Here is a 19,944-nt window from a genome sequence, read left to right on the forward strand (position 1 = left end):
GCCTAACCTGGGAAGCCCCACCTCAAAAGCAAAAGTGGAGAAAGCAAGGAAGGAGAGCGAGACGGCGGGCGCCTGCAATAGCGAGAGCCATCTGGTGGCCGCAGCCGTGGATACCTCGCCCCATTCATTCAGCTGCTGCGGGCGCGCCGCGACGTCTGAAGCCCGCTCCCCGCGTCTCCTCAAGAACCCTGAGAACTGTAGTACAGTACTGGGAATTGTAGGATTTTTTTTTGTGGGGAGATGGGATTTGAACGTATGGCGTGTGTATGCAGCCGCAGGTGCTTCCAAACAGTGCCTGCACACAGCCCAGTTTCTTACCCCCAAGAAGGTTGTTGTTGTGGTTGTTGTTTAGTCGTTCAGTCGTGTCCGACTCTTCGTGACCCCGTGGACCAGAGCACGCCAGGCACTCCTGTCTTCCACTGCCTCCCGCAGTTTGGTCAAACTCAGGCTGGTAGCTTCCAGAACACTATCCAACCATCTCATCCTCTGTCGTCCCCTTCTCCTTGTGCCCTCCATCTTTCCCAACATCAGGGTCTTTTCCAGGGAGTCTTCTCTTCTCATGAGGTGGCCAAAGTATTGGAGCCTCAGCTTCAGGATCTGTCTTTCCAGTGAGCACTCAGGGCTGATTTCCTTAAGAATGGATAGGTTTGATCTTCTTGCAGTCCATGGGACTCTCAAGAGTCTCCTCCAGCACCATAATACAAAAGTATCAATTCTTCCGCGATCAGCCTTCTTTATGGTCCAGCTCTCACTTCCATACATCACTACTGGGAAAACCATAGCACCCCCAAGAAGGTAGAGTGGTGCAATTCATACCTGAGCGTCTCCCTTTCTTGAAGAGGCAGTCCTGTTGCGTGTATCTTCAGCGCTTTCAGACCCACCAAACATGCATTTGGGGACTCCTTCCTTCAATATTTTGTCTTATGTTCTGCATGCTGGGTAGTGCTGCTGCAAACCAGCTTGGGTAAGGCCACTGCCACCCACTAGCAGGTCCCAATCCACCAGTTGAAGACCGGTGGAGTACATGATGCTAGGACTGCTGAGCTAGGCCCCCTTCCCTAAGGAACGTGTCCAGAGGAGGGCAACCAAAATGGTCAAAGGCCTGGAAACGATGCCTTATGAGGAACGGCTAAGGGAGCTGGGCATGTTTAGCCTGGAGAAGAGGAGGTTAAGGGGTGATATGATAGCCATGTTCAAATATGTAAAAGGATGTCACATAGAGGAGGGAGAAAGGTTGTTTTCTGCTGCTCCAGAGAAGCGGACACGGAGCAATGGATCCAAACTACAAGAAAGAAGATTCCACCTAAACATTAGGAAGAACTTCCTGACAGTAAGAGCTGTTTGACAGTGGAATTTGCTGCCAAGGAGTGTGGTGGAGTCTCCTACTTTGGAGGTCTTTAAGCAGAGGCTTGACATCCATATGTCAGGAGTGCTCTGATGGTGTTTCCTGCTTGGCAGGGGGTTGGACTCGATGGCCCTTGTGGTCTCTTCCAACTCTATGATTCTATGATTCTATTCTATGATTCTATGAAATGCTGCTTGCACCCTGACCTAACCCCAAGTATTTGTTTGGTGGTGGATTACCCAGATTCTCTCACTCAGGAATTCATGGCTGCCTTGAGAGGTGCTGCTTGTTCCAGCTAAGGTCACACAACGACCTCCCCCACCTCCACTGTGTGTGGCTTTGATCAAGGGCCTACACTGCCCCAGGAGGAAACTACTGAGGAAATAGATAGCTCAGTTGGTTAGAGCATGGTGCTGATAACAAGGTCGCTGGTTCGATCCCCATTTGGGATGGCTGCGTTGCATTGGGTTGGACTAGATCAGGGGTCAGCAAACTTTTTCAGCAGGGGGCCGGTCCACTGTCCCTCAGACCTTGTGGGGGGCTGGACTATATTTTGAGGGGGGGAAATGAACGAATTCCTATGCCCCACCAATAACCCAGCGATGCGTTTTATATACAGTGGTGCCTCGCAAGACGAAAAGAATCCGTTCTGTGATTCTCTTCGTCTAGCGGTTTTTTTCGTCTTGCGAAGCAAGCCCATTGAAGGATTAGCGGATTAGCGCTATTAGCGGTTTAGCGGCTTTTAGAGGCTTTTAGCGGCTTATCTGCTGATTGGATCAGATGATAAACGGCTTAGCGCTATTAGCGGCTTTTAGCTGCTTTTAGCGGCTTATCTGCTGATAGGATCAGCTGATAAGCGGCTTAGCGGCTTAGAAAAAGGGGGGGGGAAACCAGCACGAACTCGCAAGACATTGTCGTCTTGCGAAGCAAGCCCATAGGAGATTCGTTTTGCGAAGCACCTCCAAAACGGAAAACCCTTTCGTCTAGCGAGTTTTCCGTCTTGCGAGGCATTCGTCTTGCGGGGCACCACTGTAAAAGCACACATTCTACTCATGTAAAAACATGCTGATTCCTGGACTGCCCGTGGGCTGGATTTAGAAGGCGATTGGTCCGGATCCGGCCCCCAGGCCTTAGTTTGCCTACCCATGGACTAGATGATCCTGCTCTTCCAACTCTACAAGTCTATGATTTCGTGAAGGAAGCAGCTGCAGCGGCTTCTTCTGACGCAGGAAGCTCAAATCTTTGAGAAGGCATTAAGGAGAGAGTGAGAGAGCAAAGCCCTCCCTCAGCGATAGCCAAGGCCCTCTGGTGGCAAAGAAGGAATTATTCTCTCCCCTCCCTTTTTTGCGACCACCCTCCCCCAAAGTAAATTCAACCTTGGGGGGAAAACAACAGAAGCAGAATCTCAGCTGAGCTCTGGATGGAGCCAGGAAATGCTGGGGATTTGTGGCAGAGGCTAGAAGCTACAGCAGCTTAACAGGCCCAAACCGAGAGGCCCAAAGGAGGCCTGGTTTACAACACACAACGTCAAGCACGGCCTCTCTGTGTGTTTTAAGGCACCTGGGATCCACATGCTTCGTATCACATTTAAACAGGGTCACTGGTTTTCTGTTTGGACAGTATTAGCATGCAGGGGCCTGAATGCTGAGAATACGCTATGCTGGAGGTGCAGCCATATGCGCCAATGAGAATGCAAGGAAAAGGGGTTTTTTATTTCATTTGTTTATTTTTTAAAAATCCATGCCGGAGTTTGCACTGAAAGCAGGACTGTAAAGAGCTGCCCTGTTATACAAACTCAGGCTGCATACATGTCGTACATTTAAAGCATGTCACCCATCCCAAAAATATTAATGGGGACTATGGTTTATTAAGGGTCCTGGGAATTAAAGCTCTGTGAGGCGTGAACTACCACTCCCAGGTTTTGTGGGGTGGCTGTGTGCTTTAAATACATGGGGTGTGTACACACAACCACTGTCTGGCTCAAAATAAATACCATCCACCTCATTTTTGTTTCCTTCAGAGGCACCTAGACTCCATCCTCAGACTCTGGCCCTCTCCTCTAGTCCTGTTTACTTTCCTGGCCCTCCTAAGATTAGCAGAGGTAACATTAACAGATTAAGTGGATGTTTGTGTGTTCCACAAAAGCCCTGGATTGGCCACTATGAGATACAGGATTCTAGCTGAGATGAACCTTTGGCCTGATCCAGCAATGATTTCCTTAAGTCCTTAAGATATTCTGACTAGACCAAAACTTTAAGAATGAATGGGGGAAATTTATAGTTTATCTTAAAAACCACTGTAAACTGTTAAAATCGTTAGTGGAGTTGGAATAACACTTGTAGTGTAGCGATGAACTTTGGACATAATGGAGATATAAAAAAGTTGGATTATTATAAAAGATGCAGAAGAAAAGGATTAACCATAAGACCCCACAAAGGGGAAGAGGGAAGTGCAGGAGATTCTTTGGAATCTCACTTTTATATATATTATGCTGTTATGTGAATGTAAATTCTAATCTGGAAATCAAATTAGTTTATAAAAATAAAATAAATTAAATTAAATATTCTGATAAAATGGGCGGCCTTAAGTCCTTGCGTTGATAGGACATGTTAGCAACTTTGTCACTTCATTAGAAATGTGCTTGATTTGGAAATCATCTCAAAACATGCGAAAAACCCCATACGTCACAGTTCTTAGATAAGTTTTGTTGACACACTTTAGCTCTGCAGGGAACCTGCGGCCTTCCATACATTGCTGGACTTTAACCCCCCATCACCACTGACCATTGCCCGTGCTGGATAGGGCTGATGGGATTTGAAGTCCCAACATCTGGAGGGCCACAGGTTACCCCACCCCTGGATCTACAGTACGTGGCCAAACCTGACAGATTCTGGCTCACCTAACTCAGGCAGCTGGAGTGCCAGACCTCTTTGCTCAAGACTGAAACAGCAACCCTTGGGGAAGCTTGCAAAACTTACTATGACCCACACAGCCCACCAGCCAGCTCCGCAGGCCACACTACACAGCTGGTGACATGCAAGACACAAGCTGCTCCCATCTGCCTTGGAGGAACAGGAGCTTGTTCCAGCCAAACACTAGCCACCTCTTGTCAAGAGTTGCATGCACAAAGGCCAATCCGTTTGCTATTGCAGGGGACCCAGGATTAAATTTTTTACTGCATGAGCCACACAACACACAGGATTTGTACAGATGCAGACGTGTGCACAAACGATTATGTCTTTGAGATGTTGGTCCTTCTGACAACAGAGGCATTGGGTGCTGAAGCCTATCTTGTTAAGGATCGGTATACCTGAAGGAAAGGGATCTGTATACCTGAAGGAGCGTCTCCATCCCCATCGTTCAGCCCGGACACTGAGGTCCAGCTCCGAGGGCCTTCTGGAGGTTCCCTCACTGCAAGAAGTGAGGTGACAGGGAACCAGGCAGAGGGCCTTCCCAGTAGTGGCGCCCGCTCTGTGGAAAGCCCTCCCATCAGAAGTCAAGGAAATAAACAACTATCTGACTTTTAGGAGATATCTGAAGGCAGCCCTGTTTAGGGAAGTTTTTAATGTTTGATGTTTTATCATGCTTTTAATTTTCTGCTGGGAGCCACCCAGAGTAGCTGGGGAAACCCAGCCAGCTGGGCAGGGTAAAAATATATTATTATTATTATTAAGGCTATGTACACATAACTCTTATTTCCATTTAGCTTCTATTATCATGGATGGCACCCACATGGACAAAGGCAAACAATTAAGAGATGCTCCTGCAAAAAGCTATTCAGATGTACTTGTACTTTATATTGTTCAGTGTACGTTTCATTTATAAGAGAAGCGTCGCCTCACATGTTGTATGAAAACATAACCCCAAACGCTCCGGCAAAAGTATCCATCTCATCATCACGGTGGAAAGAGATGCCTTGGTAGAACTGTTGGCTTCCAAGTGTGGAGGTGTTGCTATACTCCAGGTGTGTGGAAGCTCTGCCCTTCAGACGCAGCCGAACGACAAGCGCCATCAGCCTCAGCGAGCGTGGGATGATGGGAGTTGTAGTCCAGCAACATCTGGAGGGCCACAGGTTCCCCACACCGGATGTTGCAGATGAGGCCACCAGAACAGCCTGTTTTCTTGCTTCGTCCTGCTGCTATAGCCATCAGGGCTTCCACCATGCCCCAAAGCGGACAGGGAAAGGGAGCAAACAGGAGGACCTAGCAAGAAAAGAGGCGGGGAGACCTCCAATCTCCCGCTGCAGCAAAATTAAATGTAAAGCTTTAAAAAAAACACAACAACCCAGACCTCCAGGGAGAAGACAAGTGACAATGACATACTCAGGCGAGAAGTGGGATTTCACGTTCCTCTTTAAAAGGAGAGTTGATACTTCCTATTTCAACCATGTTTAAAATAAATGGAGAAGTAAGCCATTAACAACACGACTGACCGAGGGATTCACACACACAAAAATGATAAAACGGATACAAAAAGGCAGATTGCACATAGCAAACCTTAGTTTATTTTTTAATGAAAATTTCATTCACCAGGGAAATGCTTAGATACTATGTCGATTAAGTTATTAGAGCTCTCCACTCACTTCCAACAGTGAGGCTTGCTTTAAAATCATTACACCACATCACCTATTTTTTTAAAAAAGGGGGGGTGAATTACATATACACATTGCTGTGCTCTAATTAAAATGCTGTAACAGGATGGGTGGAGGGGGTGAAATTTCACACACACACGCCCTAATTCAGAGCCCCAGATCCTCCACGAAGCATTCTTGTGAGATCCTGTCTGAACAACATCCCAATTCATTAAGGGGGAGATTTTTGGTGTGTTGAGCTGTGCCTATCATCAAAAAATGGGAAAATTCTTGCATTTAGAAACAGGGCAGAGGGTACTCTGTCTATTGGTAAATATACTCTTGATGAAAGTGGGCAGGAACACAGGCACAGAATAGCAATGAAACATAATGGGAACCTGGGCAACCTATTGCGCCCATATTCATCACTAAAAGCTTTGAAAGACCAGGTCTGCACTTTGTGGAGCATAAAACAGGTTTCTTCACCCTCGGCCCTCCAGATGTTTTTGGCCTACAACTCCCATGATCCCTAGCTAGCAGGACCAGCGGTCAGGGATGATGGGAATTGTAGTCTCAAAACATCTGGAGGGCCGAGGTTGAGGAAGCCTGGCATAAAGGATTTGCCTTGCTGGTTCAGACAGAAAAGCTCATCTAATCCAACACTCATCTGCCATCATGCCCTCCCAGAGGCCCCCATTAAGTTCATTATCATAGAATTGTAGAGTTGGAAGGGACACCAAGGGTCATCTAGTCCAACCCGCCAGCGATGCAGGAATCACAACTATAGCATCCAATAGCTATGGCCATCCTTCTGCTTGTTTGATGCTCCAAGGTCTACAGGACCTCAGTATATGGAAGTTAGTGGCTAACAGCCCTTGACAGAACTATCCTCCATTAATTTATCTAAACCCCTTAAAAAACAGAAAGCCATCTACACTTAATGGCCATGATCAGCCTGAAGGAGTGAATGAATCAGGACTCTTGAACAGTTACTGTAACTTGCAAATGAACTTTTGGGTGAACGCAAGATCAAAACCTTGATAGATGGATTACTGTGGCCCGATTCTGAAATGTGTCGTGTACTAACACAACTATGCTGGGATTATTTTCGAGAAATACTTTCAATAGGGGAGTTGTGCAACGGCTGGTTATAACCATACAGCCAGGAAAACTAGTGGACAGTATTGTTAAAAAACTGCCAAGAATATAGGACAAGTCTTGCTGAAGCACAACCAGCATGGCTTCTGCAAGGACAAACCCTGCCACACAGACTTACATGAATTCTTTGATGGGGTCAACAAGCATATGCATATGGGTCATCAAGTTGACATTTTGCACTTAAGGCTTTGAAAAAGCTTTTGACAAATACAGTGGTACCTCTAGTTACGAACTTAATTCGTTCTGGAGGTCCATTCTTAACCTGAAACTGTTCTTAACTAGAGGCATGCTTTCACTAATGGGACCTCTTGCTGCTGCTGTGCCACCGGCACACGATTTCCGTTCTCATCCTGGGGCAAAGTTCTCAACTCGGGGTAACTCTTCACGTTAGTGGAGTTTGTAACCTGAAGTGGTTGTAACCTGAGGCGTTTGTAACTCAAGGTACCACTGTACCTCACCAAAGACTCCTGGTGCTAAGTGAGCTTAGCAGTCATGGGAAAGAGGACGACGACCCCTGGTGAGATCAGTAACAGTTTGGAAAACAGGAAGCGGAGAATTGGAATAAATGCGAGTTCTCCCAGTGAAGGATGTATGTTTCCGAGCACAATTAAAAGTGTTGGTGCTGACCTTTAAAGCCCTAAATGGGACTTGTATACCAGAAGGAGCTTCTCCACCCCCATTGTTCAGCCCAGACACTGAGGTCCTCCTCTGAGGGTCTTCTGGCGGTTCCCCCCTTGCAAGAAGTGAAGTTACAGGGAACCAGGCAGAGGGCCTTCTAGGTAGTGGTGCCCACCCTGTGGAACGCCCTCCCATCAGATGTCAAGGAGATAAATGACTACCTGACTTTTAGAAGACACCTGAAGGCAGCCCTGTACAGGGAAGGTTTTTTTAAATTGTGTTTTCAATATTTTGTTGGAAGCCACCCAGAGTGGCTGGGGCAACGCAGTCAGATGAGTGGCCTATAAATAATTTAAAAAGAATTTTAAAAATATTACGTAGAAAGTCTCTCAAGGATTGGTATTGGGACCTGTGCTTTTTAACTTGTTGATAATTTAGTTAGGCATGTGGTAGCCAAGCCAGCTGATAGTATCAGATTCATGGTGAAGAGCTCCGAAAAGATCTCTCCAAGCTGACGACAAAATGACAAATGCAATTTGAGGTGATATACATTGGAGCTACAAGTCTAAATTAAACATAAATCCTCATGGGGTCTGAACTGCCAGTGACTGACCAAGAGTGAGACTTTGGGGTCGTAGCGGAAAGTTCAGTGATGTCAATCCAGTGTGTGACAGCTGTGAAAAACATGAATTCCATGCTAGGGATCATTGCAAAAAAGAAAAGAAAAGAAAATTACCAGTATGATGATATGACTACAGTGGTACCTCTAGCTGCGGACTTAATCCATTTCAGGGTGCCATTTGCACCCAAAAAAGTCCACAACTAGAGCACCTCTTCTGCGCATGTGCGCGGCGCAATCAAGCGCTTCCACGCATGCACAAAGCACGCAGGTTGCTTATGCGCATGCAGCAAACCCAGAAGTAAACATTTCTGGGTTTGCCGTGTTCGTAAGCTGAAAGTCCGTAAGAGCGGAACGAGGTATGGCTGTATTCAACTGCACTTAGAATACTGTGTACAGTTCTGGGCCCCTCGCCTCAAAAAGGATTTTGTAGCGTTGGAAAAGGCTCAGAAAACGGAAACCCAAATGATCAAGAGGATGGAGGAAAACTTAACAAAACCTAAGCCTGTTTCAGAGACGAGTAAGAGCCGCCACGAGAGAAGTTTGTAAGATGAAGCACGGTGCAGAGAAAGTGGATGGAGTTTCTCCTTCTCTCGTGATGCCAGAACTTACGGACATTAAATGAAGCTGATATTGGCAGATTCGGGACATATGAAAGACACAGCACAGAGTTAACTGATGGACAAATTCATTGCTAAGGCTGCTAGTCACTGGCTCCTACCTTTTTCTCCCTGCTCTGTCAGAGGCAGTATGCCGGGAATCCCAGGCGGTGAAGAGTTATTATGCTCAGGCCCTGATTCTCATAGGCTTCTCATGGATGTCTGGATTGGCCAATCAGAGAACAGGATGCTGGACTAGAGAAGCCATTGGTCTGATTCAGCAGGGCTCTTCTTACAAATGGACATACACACACACACACCCCGCAAAAAAACCCCTACAAATAATAGTGGGAATTTTCTAAATGCCTCTATATTAACCAAGAGTTTGCCTTCTGGGATACAAAAACTCATACAGCTGAAACAAATAATGGATTCAGACAGAACGCAGCACTTACGGGTGATTGAGAAATGCTGACTTGTTTTTGTTTTTCCCTGTATTTTGGGGACACATCGACAACTGTCCCTTCTCCATCTCATTCAGGATGGCAAAAAAAAGCACCAATTGTACAAAGTGTTTAATTAACCTGTAGAATCAACTGCTACAATAGGTCAAAGGTTAGGTTTCCTATCAGACACTCGATTAAATAACAAACATTTTCATAAAGGTTCACCTACAGAAAGGATAAAAGCTAACCACAAAAATTACTTGGATATAGCAAACAGTCTTCTATGGACAGCTAATTCCAAACTTTCCCCCTTGTGTTACTTTTACAGTTTCGTATCAGGCTACCTCTGTTAGATCTAGATTTGACAGCCCCACTTTCTCTTTAAAGCGCAGGGCGGGTCGCGACATTTGCCTTTCTTCTCGATAGTTAGCCATCGCAACTACCCAGTTGAAGGAGATTCCCTAAATTCTCAACTTTTGTGTGTTTCGTTTTTCTTTCCTTTTAAAACAGAGGAGGAGCAGAGACACAGAGGTGGAGACTCTGCCCACTTGGTCCATGGATGAGCTGAGATTCAAATAACTTCTTCTCCCACCTGGGTAGGGGGAGCAGGGGACCACTGGCTGGATCAGAACAGGCAGGAACACCGTTCGGGACATGACAAAATGGGAACATACAGGGAAACCAATGGGGTGACCACTGCAGCCGTCCTGGACCCCTCCATCTCTTTCCGTCGGGCTGCAATACACTAAAACCAAACAGGACCTGGAATCCGTCAACAAACCTGATTTGAGATTTCTCAGGGCTTGAATAAGGATTACAGGCGGCTACCTCTCTAAGGAAGCAAGACGGCCTTCCCTTTCATTCTGTGTTGCGTTCATACCTTTCAGTGGTCCACTAATCCGAGCCCGTTGCGCTACTTCCAGTCCTCTCCTTGTTTAATTTGGTTTTTCAACTTGTGTGTGCATGCACATGTGTACCTATATAATATATATAAATATAATATATACATACACACGCAAAAAAACACACAGAGATAAACACACCACCTCCACCTTTCCCAGCCCACTGTGTGAGCCTCCGATGGTGTCTGCTGCCTTAGTAGCAGGCCACAACAAACCGCTTAGTCTCTTAAAGTGCCACAGCACAAATTTGTCTTCCTATAGGGAAAATGTGGCTCTTCTGCCACCAGATGTCCATTTGTCGCAGCCACACTGTGGAGAATGAGCAGCAAAGGGCAGGGAAAAACCCCTGAGGCCTGGAAAATGTGCCTTGTTACAGAGGCCTCAAGAGAACTTCAAACCTATTCAAGCTTACCAAAGAGTCAACTGTAAAATGGATCCTCTGTAGAAAGCTATGTGATTCCTACCAACTTTTGGGCCCTCCTGACTTAGCGGACAAAAATACAGTGTGATCCAGTGGCTGGGAGCTACCACCCGAGAAAGTGAAGCCCTGAAGCAAAAGGCTACTGAGGTTAATTTGCGACCAGCATTACCTTCCTAAGGGCAGATTCTCCATCACTCAAAGAGTCTTTGCATAGAGACTAGGAGTCTTCTCTTCAAAAGGACCTGCGGTCTGGTTTGTGTAGGTAGTTAAAAGAGCCGCAAAAACGAAAGCTTTCGGCCCAGTGAGCCAAAGCAACAAAACCTTCTGAAGGTTCGCTCGCAGTTACTGGATATCAATAAATAGTCCTATAGTGCCTTTAATAAAACTAAAATGCAGACTTCGCCAACGTGCTGCCCTCCAGATGTTTTCGGACAGCTTCCACGTGAGTCGCTCAAAACATCTTGAAGGCATATTAGCAAGGGCTGCAGGAGTGTCACATACAATATTCCTAAGAACTCACAATATTCCTGTTTGTTGATACTGAATGTTGACGACCCAGTGCATTTTCTGACAGCCCGACAGAACAGCCGCTAGTGCTGACAGCCACATAAATCTGCCTGCTCTTCAACGGCTTATATCCCCAAAGCGGGGATGTTTTCAGAAAAGCACAAAATTTATCTGGGATTATCGACGTTCGCACCAGAGCCAACCAGATTTTGAGCGTTCATTGTAGCCTATAACCACATACGGATCTTACCGAAGATCCTATAGACTAAGGCATTGATATCCAGTACCTGCCACGAGTGGCAAACCTTGCGATGGCATTTGAAGCCAGACTGGCGCAATCTTTTAAGACGGCTCCTGCGCTCTTTCTTCGAACGACAACAAAAACCCACTAGTTAAGCTTCCCGAGGCACCAGAGTTCCCTATCTACCCGCTCCAGCTGTGAGAGCGACCCTGTTAAAAGAGCGGGATGGGGTAGGCAAACAAGGGGTTCTCTCTGTTGTGGATCTTCTCGTGTCTCTTGTGGTGGGAGCTGTGGCTGAAGCACTTGCCGCAGAAGCGGCAGGCGTAGGGCTTCTCGCCGGTGTGGATGCGGTGGTGCTGCACCAGGGTGGACTTGTCGGTGAAGCAATTCCCGCACTCAGAGCACACGTAGGGCTTCTCGCCCGTGTGGATCCGCTGGTGCCGGAAGAGGTTGGAGCTGACGTTGAAGCTCTTCTCGCAGATGTTGCACTTGTAGGGCTTCTCCCCGGTGTGGATGCGCATGTGCTTGATGAGGTCGGCGTTGTGGTTGAAGCTGCGCAGGCACTCGGTGCAGGTGTTCAGCACCTCCGGCTTCTGCTTCGCCTTGGGCTTCTCGCCGGCCGAGTCCGCGCCATCCGCCTGCAGGGCGCAAGGCTCCTGCTGCTGCTGCTGCTCCTCACCCGAGTCCCGCAAGTGCTTTTTCTTGTGGGAGCTGCGGCTGTAGCTCTTGCCGCAGTCGATGCACTCGTAAGGCTTCTCGCCCGTGTGGATCCTCTGGTGCTGCGTCAGGTTGGACTTGTCATTGAACCGCTTGCCGCAGTCGAGGCAGATGTAGGGCTTTTCCCCCGTGTGGATCCTCTGGTGCCGGTTGAGGCTGGAGCGGACGGCGAAGCTCTTCCCACATTCAGAGCACTTGTGGGGTTTGTCGTCGGGCTGGACCGGCCAGGGGTCGATCAGGCTTGAGTTCTGGATGAAGACTTTCCCGCACTCGATGCAAATGTCGGGGATCTCCTCCGTCTGGGTGCCCCGGTGCACCAGGAAGACCTTGCGCTTCTTGATGGTATGGACCGGCTTCACCGGCCACGTCATCGAAGGGATTTTCTTCTCCCGCACTTCCGTTCCACACGCTTGGCTGCGCCCAGGGCTTAAACTCAGCATCTTAAGGAGTTTACGCTTCGTCACCAGCTGCGACCGAGCCTCCTCGGGGCTGAAGTTCTCCTCCATGTGGCTCATAGCGTCGCTTCCTCTCACCTAGCAGAAAACCAAACGTGTTGCTCTTTTTAGGACGGGAGGCAACGCTCACAGCAGCAAAGCATCAACCCTGTTAATCCCACCCCCAGTAATCCAAATGTAAACCCAGAGCAGGTGGTTCCAATATACGTTATATGTATCGTTTGCATTAAGGCTTGTTTCCTCCATCAGTTCTTAAAATATGCCATAATCAGAAAGTAATGCAGGAACTGACTCTCAACTGCAGGTGGGCAAAAACCTACTTTGGACAATTGCTGGTGACTTCACGGGGAGAGGCAGATCAGGAATTTAGCAAAGCAGGTAAACTATAGGACCCCAAAACGGGTTCTGAAGATCATCGTATGCCAACTCCTTGTGTACAGCTGCAGGAAAATTACACAAAAGTATAGAAAAGCTGCAGGCTGTGGCACTGGCTTCGCTGTTCACTTCCTTTGGAATTCTGAATTCCTTTTGAAAGCAAATTTCCAGTGCTTAGGGCCAGGAAGGAGAGGCACGCTAAATTGGAACCCTCCGCCTCCAACCCCCAAGTCATTTGTGCCATTGAAAAGGCTCAGAAAACTCCTGGAAATGGCACATGAATCGGAGTGCTGTGCAAACCAAACCCATTGCATGCCAGCATCACTTGGCACTTCTGACCCAACTGCCTAGCCTAGTGGGATTACTCCATACAGTGGAGTTGACTGCAATGGCACAAAGGACTCAGGGCGCATTTCGGTGTTGCACGCTCTGCCTTGCTGATCTCTGAAGAGAGAGGGGGAAGACAGCCAGCGGAAGCAGCAGACCCTGGAGGCAGCTTGGGGAAAGAGGCAGGACACAGCTCCCAGGCTGCCAGCTTCTGAATTCGGCTTTAAGCTAAACGCCACACTTCCCGAGCCAGCCTTATTCGGGACATTTTGCTTTTGGAATCTTGGGTGGCCCTTAATAGGAGCAAAGGCTTAGCCTGCCCTTAGCTCCACAGAGCGGTCTTCCACTACCAACCATCATTTGCATTATTCCTCAACCTTCCCCCAAAGCAGTTAATGTCTCAGGAGATGCCGGCAGCCTTCTCCAAGTCCTCTAATCCCAAACACAGGAGAGAGAGAGAGAGAGGATGCGTTACTCGGGGCCCCTCCATATGCTGCCATCTGTTCTCGGGGAAGAGACTCCTCAGCACAAAATAAACGCAAACAGCATCATTGTTTGTGAAAGTTAAAGCCATTTATAAACACACACGCTGCCCCTCGCACGTGCATGTCATCTTCCAAACTCAAGCCGCAGGCAGGCTTGCCACCCGCAACAATTCCACCGTTTGCCTGTATTTTGCGCGCGGCGGAGCAGGAACCGGGGTGTCCCTGGGAACACGACGAGCAATGCGTGGCGGAAGCGCACTCTGCACATGCTCAGGCCTACTCTTGCCCCTCGACTCCCCGCTACCACCGCCGCCCAAGAGATCAGCCGCCCCCACCCCATGCGAATTCGAGCTGCAGCTCACCGTCCGTGCGCCGGTAGCCAGGCCGGAGGCGGCTGCAGGAGAGCGGGCAGTGGGGGGCTGGTTTCCAGCCCAGCGGTCCGGATCAACCCCTCTGTGCGGCCCGCAGCTGCTGCCGCCCGAGGAGGCGCGAGGCGAGAAGCAGACCCGAGCGATGCGGGGGGAGCCCCTATACACACCCCGTCGCCCTGCTTTGATTTCTGGGGTGGGGTGGCGGGTTTTGCTCATCCCTACCTTGCGATCAAGGAAGCCAGAGCTCATGCTGGCGGCGGTGGGAGATCGGCAAAGGTGGCGGCGACGGCGGCGGGACCCCCCCACCCCCAACCCCCCTGTCCCACGTCGGCCAGAAACGGAGAGGGCGCCTTTTGTGCGGCCAATTCAATGGGCTCCCGGGCTCGGGGCGCGATGGCTGAGAGGTCTGCTCCAGATCCTGCCCGCGCCGGGTGCGCCTCGCCTCTCCCCGCTTCGCCTAAGGCGCCTGCAGGAGCATCGCGGACGGGGGTCCCGCCCGCGCCCCCCCCCCCCCAGGAGCGGCTGCAGCCGAGCGCGGGCTCCGCGTCCACAATGGAAGAGGCGGAGAGGAGGAGGCGCGGGAGCGAGCCAGGAGCAGGAGGAGGCCGCTTCCAGCAGCAGCAGCAGCAGCACCGCCAGCAGCTACCTCTGACCCAGGAAACTCAATGCTGGAAGGCTGACCCGACCAGACAAAGAAAGGAGCCTGGCGCCGGCGATGCCAGAGCCCCCTAGTGGGCGCAGCCTTGGCAGCGATGGTCCGTGGCGCCTTGGTTTGCTTTTCCGCCGAGGGGACGCGGCGGCGGCGGCGGCGGCTGTTGCGCCACGCTCATTTCCCTGCCTCTGCGCTCCCTGCAGACATTGTCCCGCGGTAGCTGCTGGGGCGGGAGTGCCCGGCTGCTTTTTGGAAAGGTGAATGCAAGCCTCTCTTTGCGCTCAGCTGCCATCGCGTGGCTTGAGGAAGAGGGCCAAAGGCTGGCTGGGATGTGAGCATCCTGAAATGCCGGCGTCCGGATCAGGCCAGTGGTCCATCTATAGTCCGACACCCTGGCCTCACAAACCAGATGCCAGCAGGAAGCCAAGGAGGTGAACTTGAGCTCAAGAGCCCGGGGGTCCCTCAGGGTGCAGATGCAAAAGGCAGCAGGACTCCTGCGCCTCCCACACAACTATTAAGGGTGCCTTCTTTTTCACCTAGTCTCCTTAGCACCAAAGATCTCCTTGCATTCCTCCTCTCCTTCCCACCTTCCGCAAGACGCCAGTGGCCTCCAGCTCTGGCTGCTTTCATCACTCCTGATGCTATCTGCTCACACATGATAGAAGCTTATAAGATGGCACGCGTGGCGTGGGGAAAGTGGAGAGAGAAATGTTTCTCTCCCTCTCTCATCACACTGGAACTCTTGAACGTCCAGTGGCAGGATAGCTCAGCTAGTTAGTGCCTGGTTAATTAGTGCCTAATTCCCAGGTTGCAGGTTCGATCCCGGTAAGGGACAGCTGGGGGCTGGACTAAGATGATCCTCAGGGTCCCTTCCAAGTCCACAAGTCTGTGATGTCTATGGCTGGAAGATAAAATAAAGTCCTTCTTCACACAGCGCATAGTTAAGCTGCGGAACTCATTGCCACAGGAGGTGGCAAGGGCAGCCAATCTGGATGGCTCCAAAAGAGGATTAGAAAAATTAACAGGAAGAGTGGGCTATAGAGGCAGCAATGGTTCTGAATACCAGTTGCTGGAAAAAATCACAGGAAGGGAAGGTGCTCTTGGGCTTCGAACCTGCTTGATGGTTCCCCACAGGCACCTGGGGAACCACTGTGAAAACCGGATGCTGGACTAGATGGACCACTGGGTTCTTATACATTTTTGGCATCAGCCACTCAAATGACAAATTAGCGAGAGGTTGATTGATTCTCTCCAGAGGTCAACTTCTCTTAACCCAGGTGGTTAAGAAAGCCCAACAGAGACTCCATCTCCTCAGAGTATTGCGAAAGAATGATGTCAATCAACATTTGATTCTCTCCTTCTATCGGTCCACAATAGAAAGTGTCCTTTCATACTGCATCACGGTGTGGTACACTAGTTTGACATCAACTGATAGGAAGTGCCTACAGAGGGTGGTGAATACAGCACAAGATATTATGGGCTGTCCGGTGAATCCGCTGGACGACATTGTGGAAGAACGTTGCCTCAGGAGAGTGAGGAAAATTCTCAGGGATGATTCACACCCTGGCCGGCACTTTCTTGATCTCCTGCCCTCGGGCAGAAGATATAGAAGCGTGATTAGTCACACCAACAGGGTAAAAAACAGCTTCTATCCGTGGGCTGTTAGGCTGCTGAATGAAAAGATAACAAGAGGGCAACTGTTTTGGGTTTGGTGGGTGTGCGTCAGTAAATGAGGGGAATTAAAACTAAGAGAGCTGAGTGGGGGGTGCTCGTGTAATCTCACTGTATACAAGTTGTACAAGTGAAAATAAAGTATTTCAATTTCAATTCAAACTTTATGTTACTTGCAGAAACATGTACCAGCAGATGTATGGAGGGCGGATACTTGTGACAGGGCCTTTTCAGTAGTGGCACACTCAAAATCTAAACAGCATCTCAATAAAGGTGTGGTCGGTCGCTTTGTCAGTGAACAGTGTGCATTTAAGTCTTTTAAAGGACTTTGCCATTTATTTATTTTCCTTGTGTTGTTTATCCTTTTGTATAGCTGCCAGCTGCCTTGAATACAACAGATCTGGGATGGGGAACCTGGTGGTCCTCAAATATGGCCCAGTGGTCAGGGATGATGGGAGCTAGAATCCTACAACTTTCAGGGGCCAAAGATTCTCCTACCCTGGTGAAGAAAGTGGGAAACAAATGAATGCCACATTGGGAGATTTTGAATGGAAGAGCAATATTGGAACAGGCCAATTGTCCACTAAAAAATTGCCTTCCCTCAGGGCCCCTGCTCCCTTTTATTCCTCAAGAGGATTCCAAAAACAAAGGACTGTTTACTGAATCTGTTTACTGCAAGTTTACTGTCCCAATGGGCTGCAGCCTCCACTGTAGGTTTTGAGTTCTTCACTAGCCGATAATTTCACAAGACATGTAGTTGCAGGTACCTTTTACGTAAGGCTTGTTTTGAAAATCAAACTCATAATGGCTTCCCTTCCACACACTCAAAATCATGCCTCTCTCATTCGCTTGTGGGGAGAAAAACAGCTGGATGTGGTTTTGAGTGTAAAACCCTTAACAGCAAATTACAATTTCTAGGTTTATCCAGAAGCTTTCTGCTTTCCCTTGGCCAAGCAAAATCCACTTGTTTGTTAGAATAAGGACATTGATATGCAGTATCCTCTGCCCAGAAGGTTTGTCCCCCGCTCTGTCCCCAGTAAGCCATGTTAGATACTTGGAGAATTTAACTATCCCCATAGTTTTCACCTCACAGAACTACAATTCCCAGCCTTCTTAACACACTATCATTCCCAGGAACCTTTGGAGGCAAGAATGTGCTTTCAATGTATGGGGAGGAATTCAATACAAATAATAATAATAATAATAATAATAATAATAATAATAATAATAATAATAATAATAATAATTTATTATTTATACCCCACCCATCTGGCTGGGTTTCCCCAGCCATTCTGGGCGGCTTCCAACAAAAGATTAAAAATACATTAAAACATCAGTCATTAAAAACTTCCCTAAACATTCTGATTATCTTTTCACCTGCACATTTCTGTTTGTCTGACAGGGGCACTCCCCATCTCCTCGTGCATACAGGTCTAATGGTTACCTGACCCACCAGAGCATATTTGGGGGAGGTGCAGAGATGCATGGGGGAAGCCCCATTGTCTAATTGTGTGCCCTTTAATTGGCTTCAACTGGCACACCAAGCTAGCTGAATCCAGGCCATGATGTGTATGCCAGCCTAGGCCTCATGACTTGGTCGACATCATTATTCAGTCACTTCCTTCAGCAACTGCAACTGGGATTTCCTGGCACCCTGCCTCCTATCAGGAAGTAGCAATGCACACACTTTGCCAGGTTCCTTTCTATTGTCCCCTCAAGTGGTTCCAGTCTTGTCCTCTGGCAACACAACAAGGCACAAGTCTTCTGCATATACCACCCCCTTTAGATATTTAAAGAAAACTATCAGGTATCCCCTCAATCTTCTCCAAGCTGCATATTCGCAGCTCTTTCGACCCTTCATCATAAGACCTGGTCTCCAGACCTCTCTCCTAATTCTGGTCAACCTCTTCTGGACCACACTCTAGCTTGTCAATATCCAGAGTGAAAGATGAATGGAGTTCAACAAGTCGCAAAAAGTATGACAAGGACATTCTCCAAGGACCAAAAGATTGTTTATTTTTTTAAAATACCTATTCGATTTATGATGAAACCTAAAGCTCCACACCTTGGTTTCTTAGAAATCTGAGCTAGATTGGAAAATAAACCAGCTCCATGTATTTTACAGTTCTTGGTGGGTTTTTTTTTAAGTTTCCACCTTCTAATAAATAAGCATACTCATGGAGAAAACAGCTCAGAGGAAAATTTGCCCGACGCATAGTGTTGGTTACCAAAAGTAAGGGCCCATTTGCACTATACATTTAAACCAGCGTCATACCATTTGCAGCAGTCATTGTTTCCCCTAAAGTTCCTGGGAGTGCTAGTTTGTCCAGGGTGCTGAGACCCCCCCACCCCCCTCACAGCGCTACAATTCCCAAAGGTTTGTGGGCCAATCCCCCTTCCTAGAGAGCCTTGGGAACTGCAGTTGTGAGGGGAATGGGGGGGTCTCCTTTTTAAAAAACAGTTTCATACTTCCTTCATAATTTTAGAGAAATTATGTCATCGTGTCAATCGGCTGATTCATAGCAGTCTCCGAATCTAAAATGTACAGCTAAATTTAAAATCACCAAAGGGCGGCAGGGGGGGGGGTGTTGGTCTTGTCGTTGATTTTCTGACAGCTGGTCTAAAACCCAAAATGCATCAGGCCTTTTTTTTTTTTTTTAAATGCTGCATGGAGAATGCCAACTGCTTGGTTGCCACATATGGGCACAAGGCATGAACCAAAAAAAGGTCAAAGGTAATTTATTGGAAATTTTATGCCACAGAAGGGTCTCTTCTTATAGAAATTCCTATATGAATGCCTGAGTATAACTTATAAGCACCGGAAATTCGTGAAGCGTTCCATATTTTTGGGACGCAGGTGGCGCTGTGGTCTAAACCACAGAGCCTAGGGCTTGCCGATCAGAAGGTCGGCGGTTTGAATCCCCGCGACGGGGTGAGCTCCTGTTGCTCAGTCCCTGCTCCTGCCAACCTAGCAGTTCGAAAGCACGTCAAAGTGCAAGTAGATAAATAGGTATCACTCCAGTGGGAAGGTAAACGGTGTTTCCATGTGCTGCTCTGGTTCGCCAGAAGCATGCTGGCCCTATGACCCGGAAGATGTACGCCGGCTTCCTTGGCCAATAAAGCGAGATGAGCGCCGCAACCCCAGAGTCAGTCATGACTTGACCTAATGGTCAGGGGTCCCTTTACCTTCTTTAATTATGGAGGAATGAGAAATGGCTAAAGAAAACCATTGATCAGGCCCGGTGGAACAAACCCAAATAAATACATGCCTGCCATAGAGTTTACCACGAGTGGCAACTCCATTGAGGAGGCGAAACAACAGAACTGTAGTTTCCCACACAAAAATGGTCAAGCCTCCCTCCACAGAGCCACCTTGTGGTCCCTGTGAGTATACCACTAACACCGCCCACTGTTAGTTCACAGCCCTCGTACTTGATGGCAGTGTTTGCACCCAAGTGTCTATAC

General features: G+C 48.4%; 1 protein-coding gene and 1 long non-coding RNA gene across 3 annotated transcripts; one reads left to right on the plus strand and one right to left on the minus strand.

Annotated features, from left to right (window-relative positions):
• The first annotated feature begins 5,060 nt into the window (after positions 1 to 5,060).
• On the plus strand, positions 5,061 to 9,228 carry LOC308581304. The gene is made up of 2 exons (XR_014004951.1): positions 5,061 to 8,830; positions 8,883 to 9,228. It is a non-coding gene; the product is annotated as an uncharacterized lncRNA (long non-coding RNA).
• Positions 9,229 to 9,259: 31 nt separating this feature from the next.
• Positions 9,260 to 14,782, minus strand: LOC308580888 (uncharacterized protein). Of its 2 annotated transcripts, none has more exons than XM_081183163.1 (2): positions 14,148 to 14,782; positions 9,260 to 12,676 (listed from the first exon to the last, which is right to left on the minus strand). In XM_081183163.1, the coding sequence occupies exons 1-2, from the start codon at positions 14,403 to 14,405 to the stop codon at positions 11,639 to 11,641; spliced, it is 1,296 nt and encodes a 431-aa protein (XP_081039289.1). In that variant the 5' UTR covers positions 14,406 to 14,782; the 3' UTR covers positions 9,260 to 11,638. The 2 variants fall into 2 exon arrangements, with proteins under 2 accessions (XP_081039289.1, XP_081039290.1); XM_081183164.1 differs by having other exon boundaries at positions 14,379 to 14,781.
• Between the last annotated feature and the right edge of the window lie 5,162 nt (positions 14,783 to 19,944).

The sequence above is a fragment of the Podarcis bocagei genome (genome assembly GCF_964188305.1).
Source record: "Podarcis bocagei genome assembly, chromosome: 2".
NCBI classification, from domain to species: domain Eukaryota; kingdom Metazoa; phylum Chordata; class Lepidosauria; order Squamata; family Lacertidae; genus Podarcis; species Podarcis bocagei.

Coding starts and splice junctions, on each gene's coding strand:
- LOC308580888 (XM_081183163.1), bottom strand. CDS start 14,405: ATGAGCTCTGGCTTCCTTGATCGCAAGGTAGGGATGAGCAAAACCCGC. Junction 12,677..14,147: donor TGGCTACCGGCGCACGGACG/GTGAGCTGCAGC, acceptor GTTTTCTGCTAG/GTGAGAGGAAGCGACGCTAT.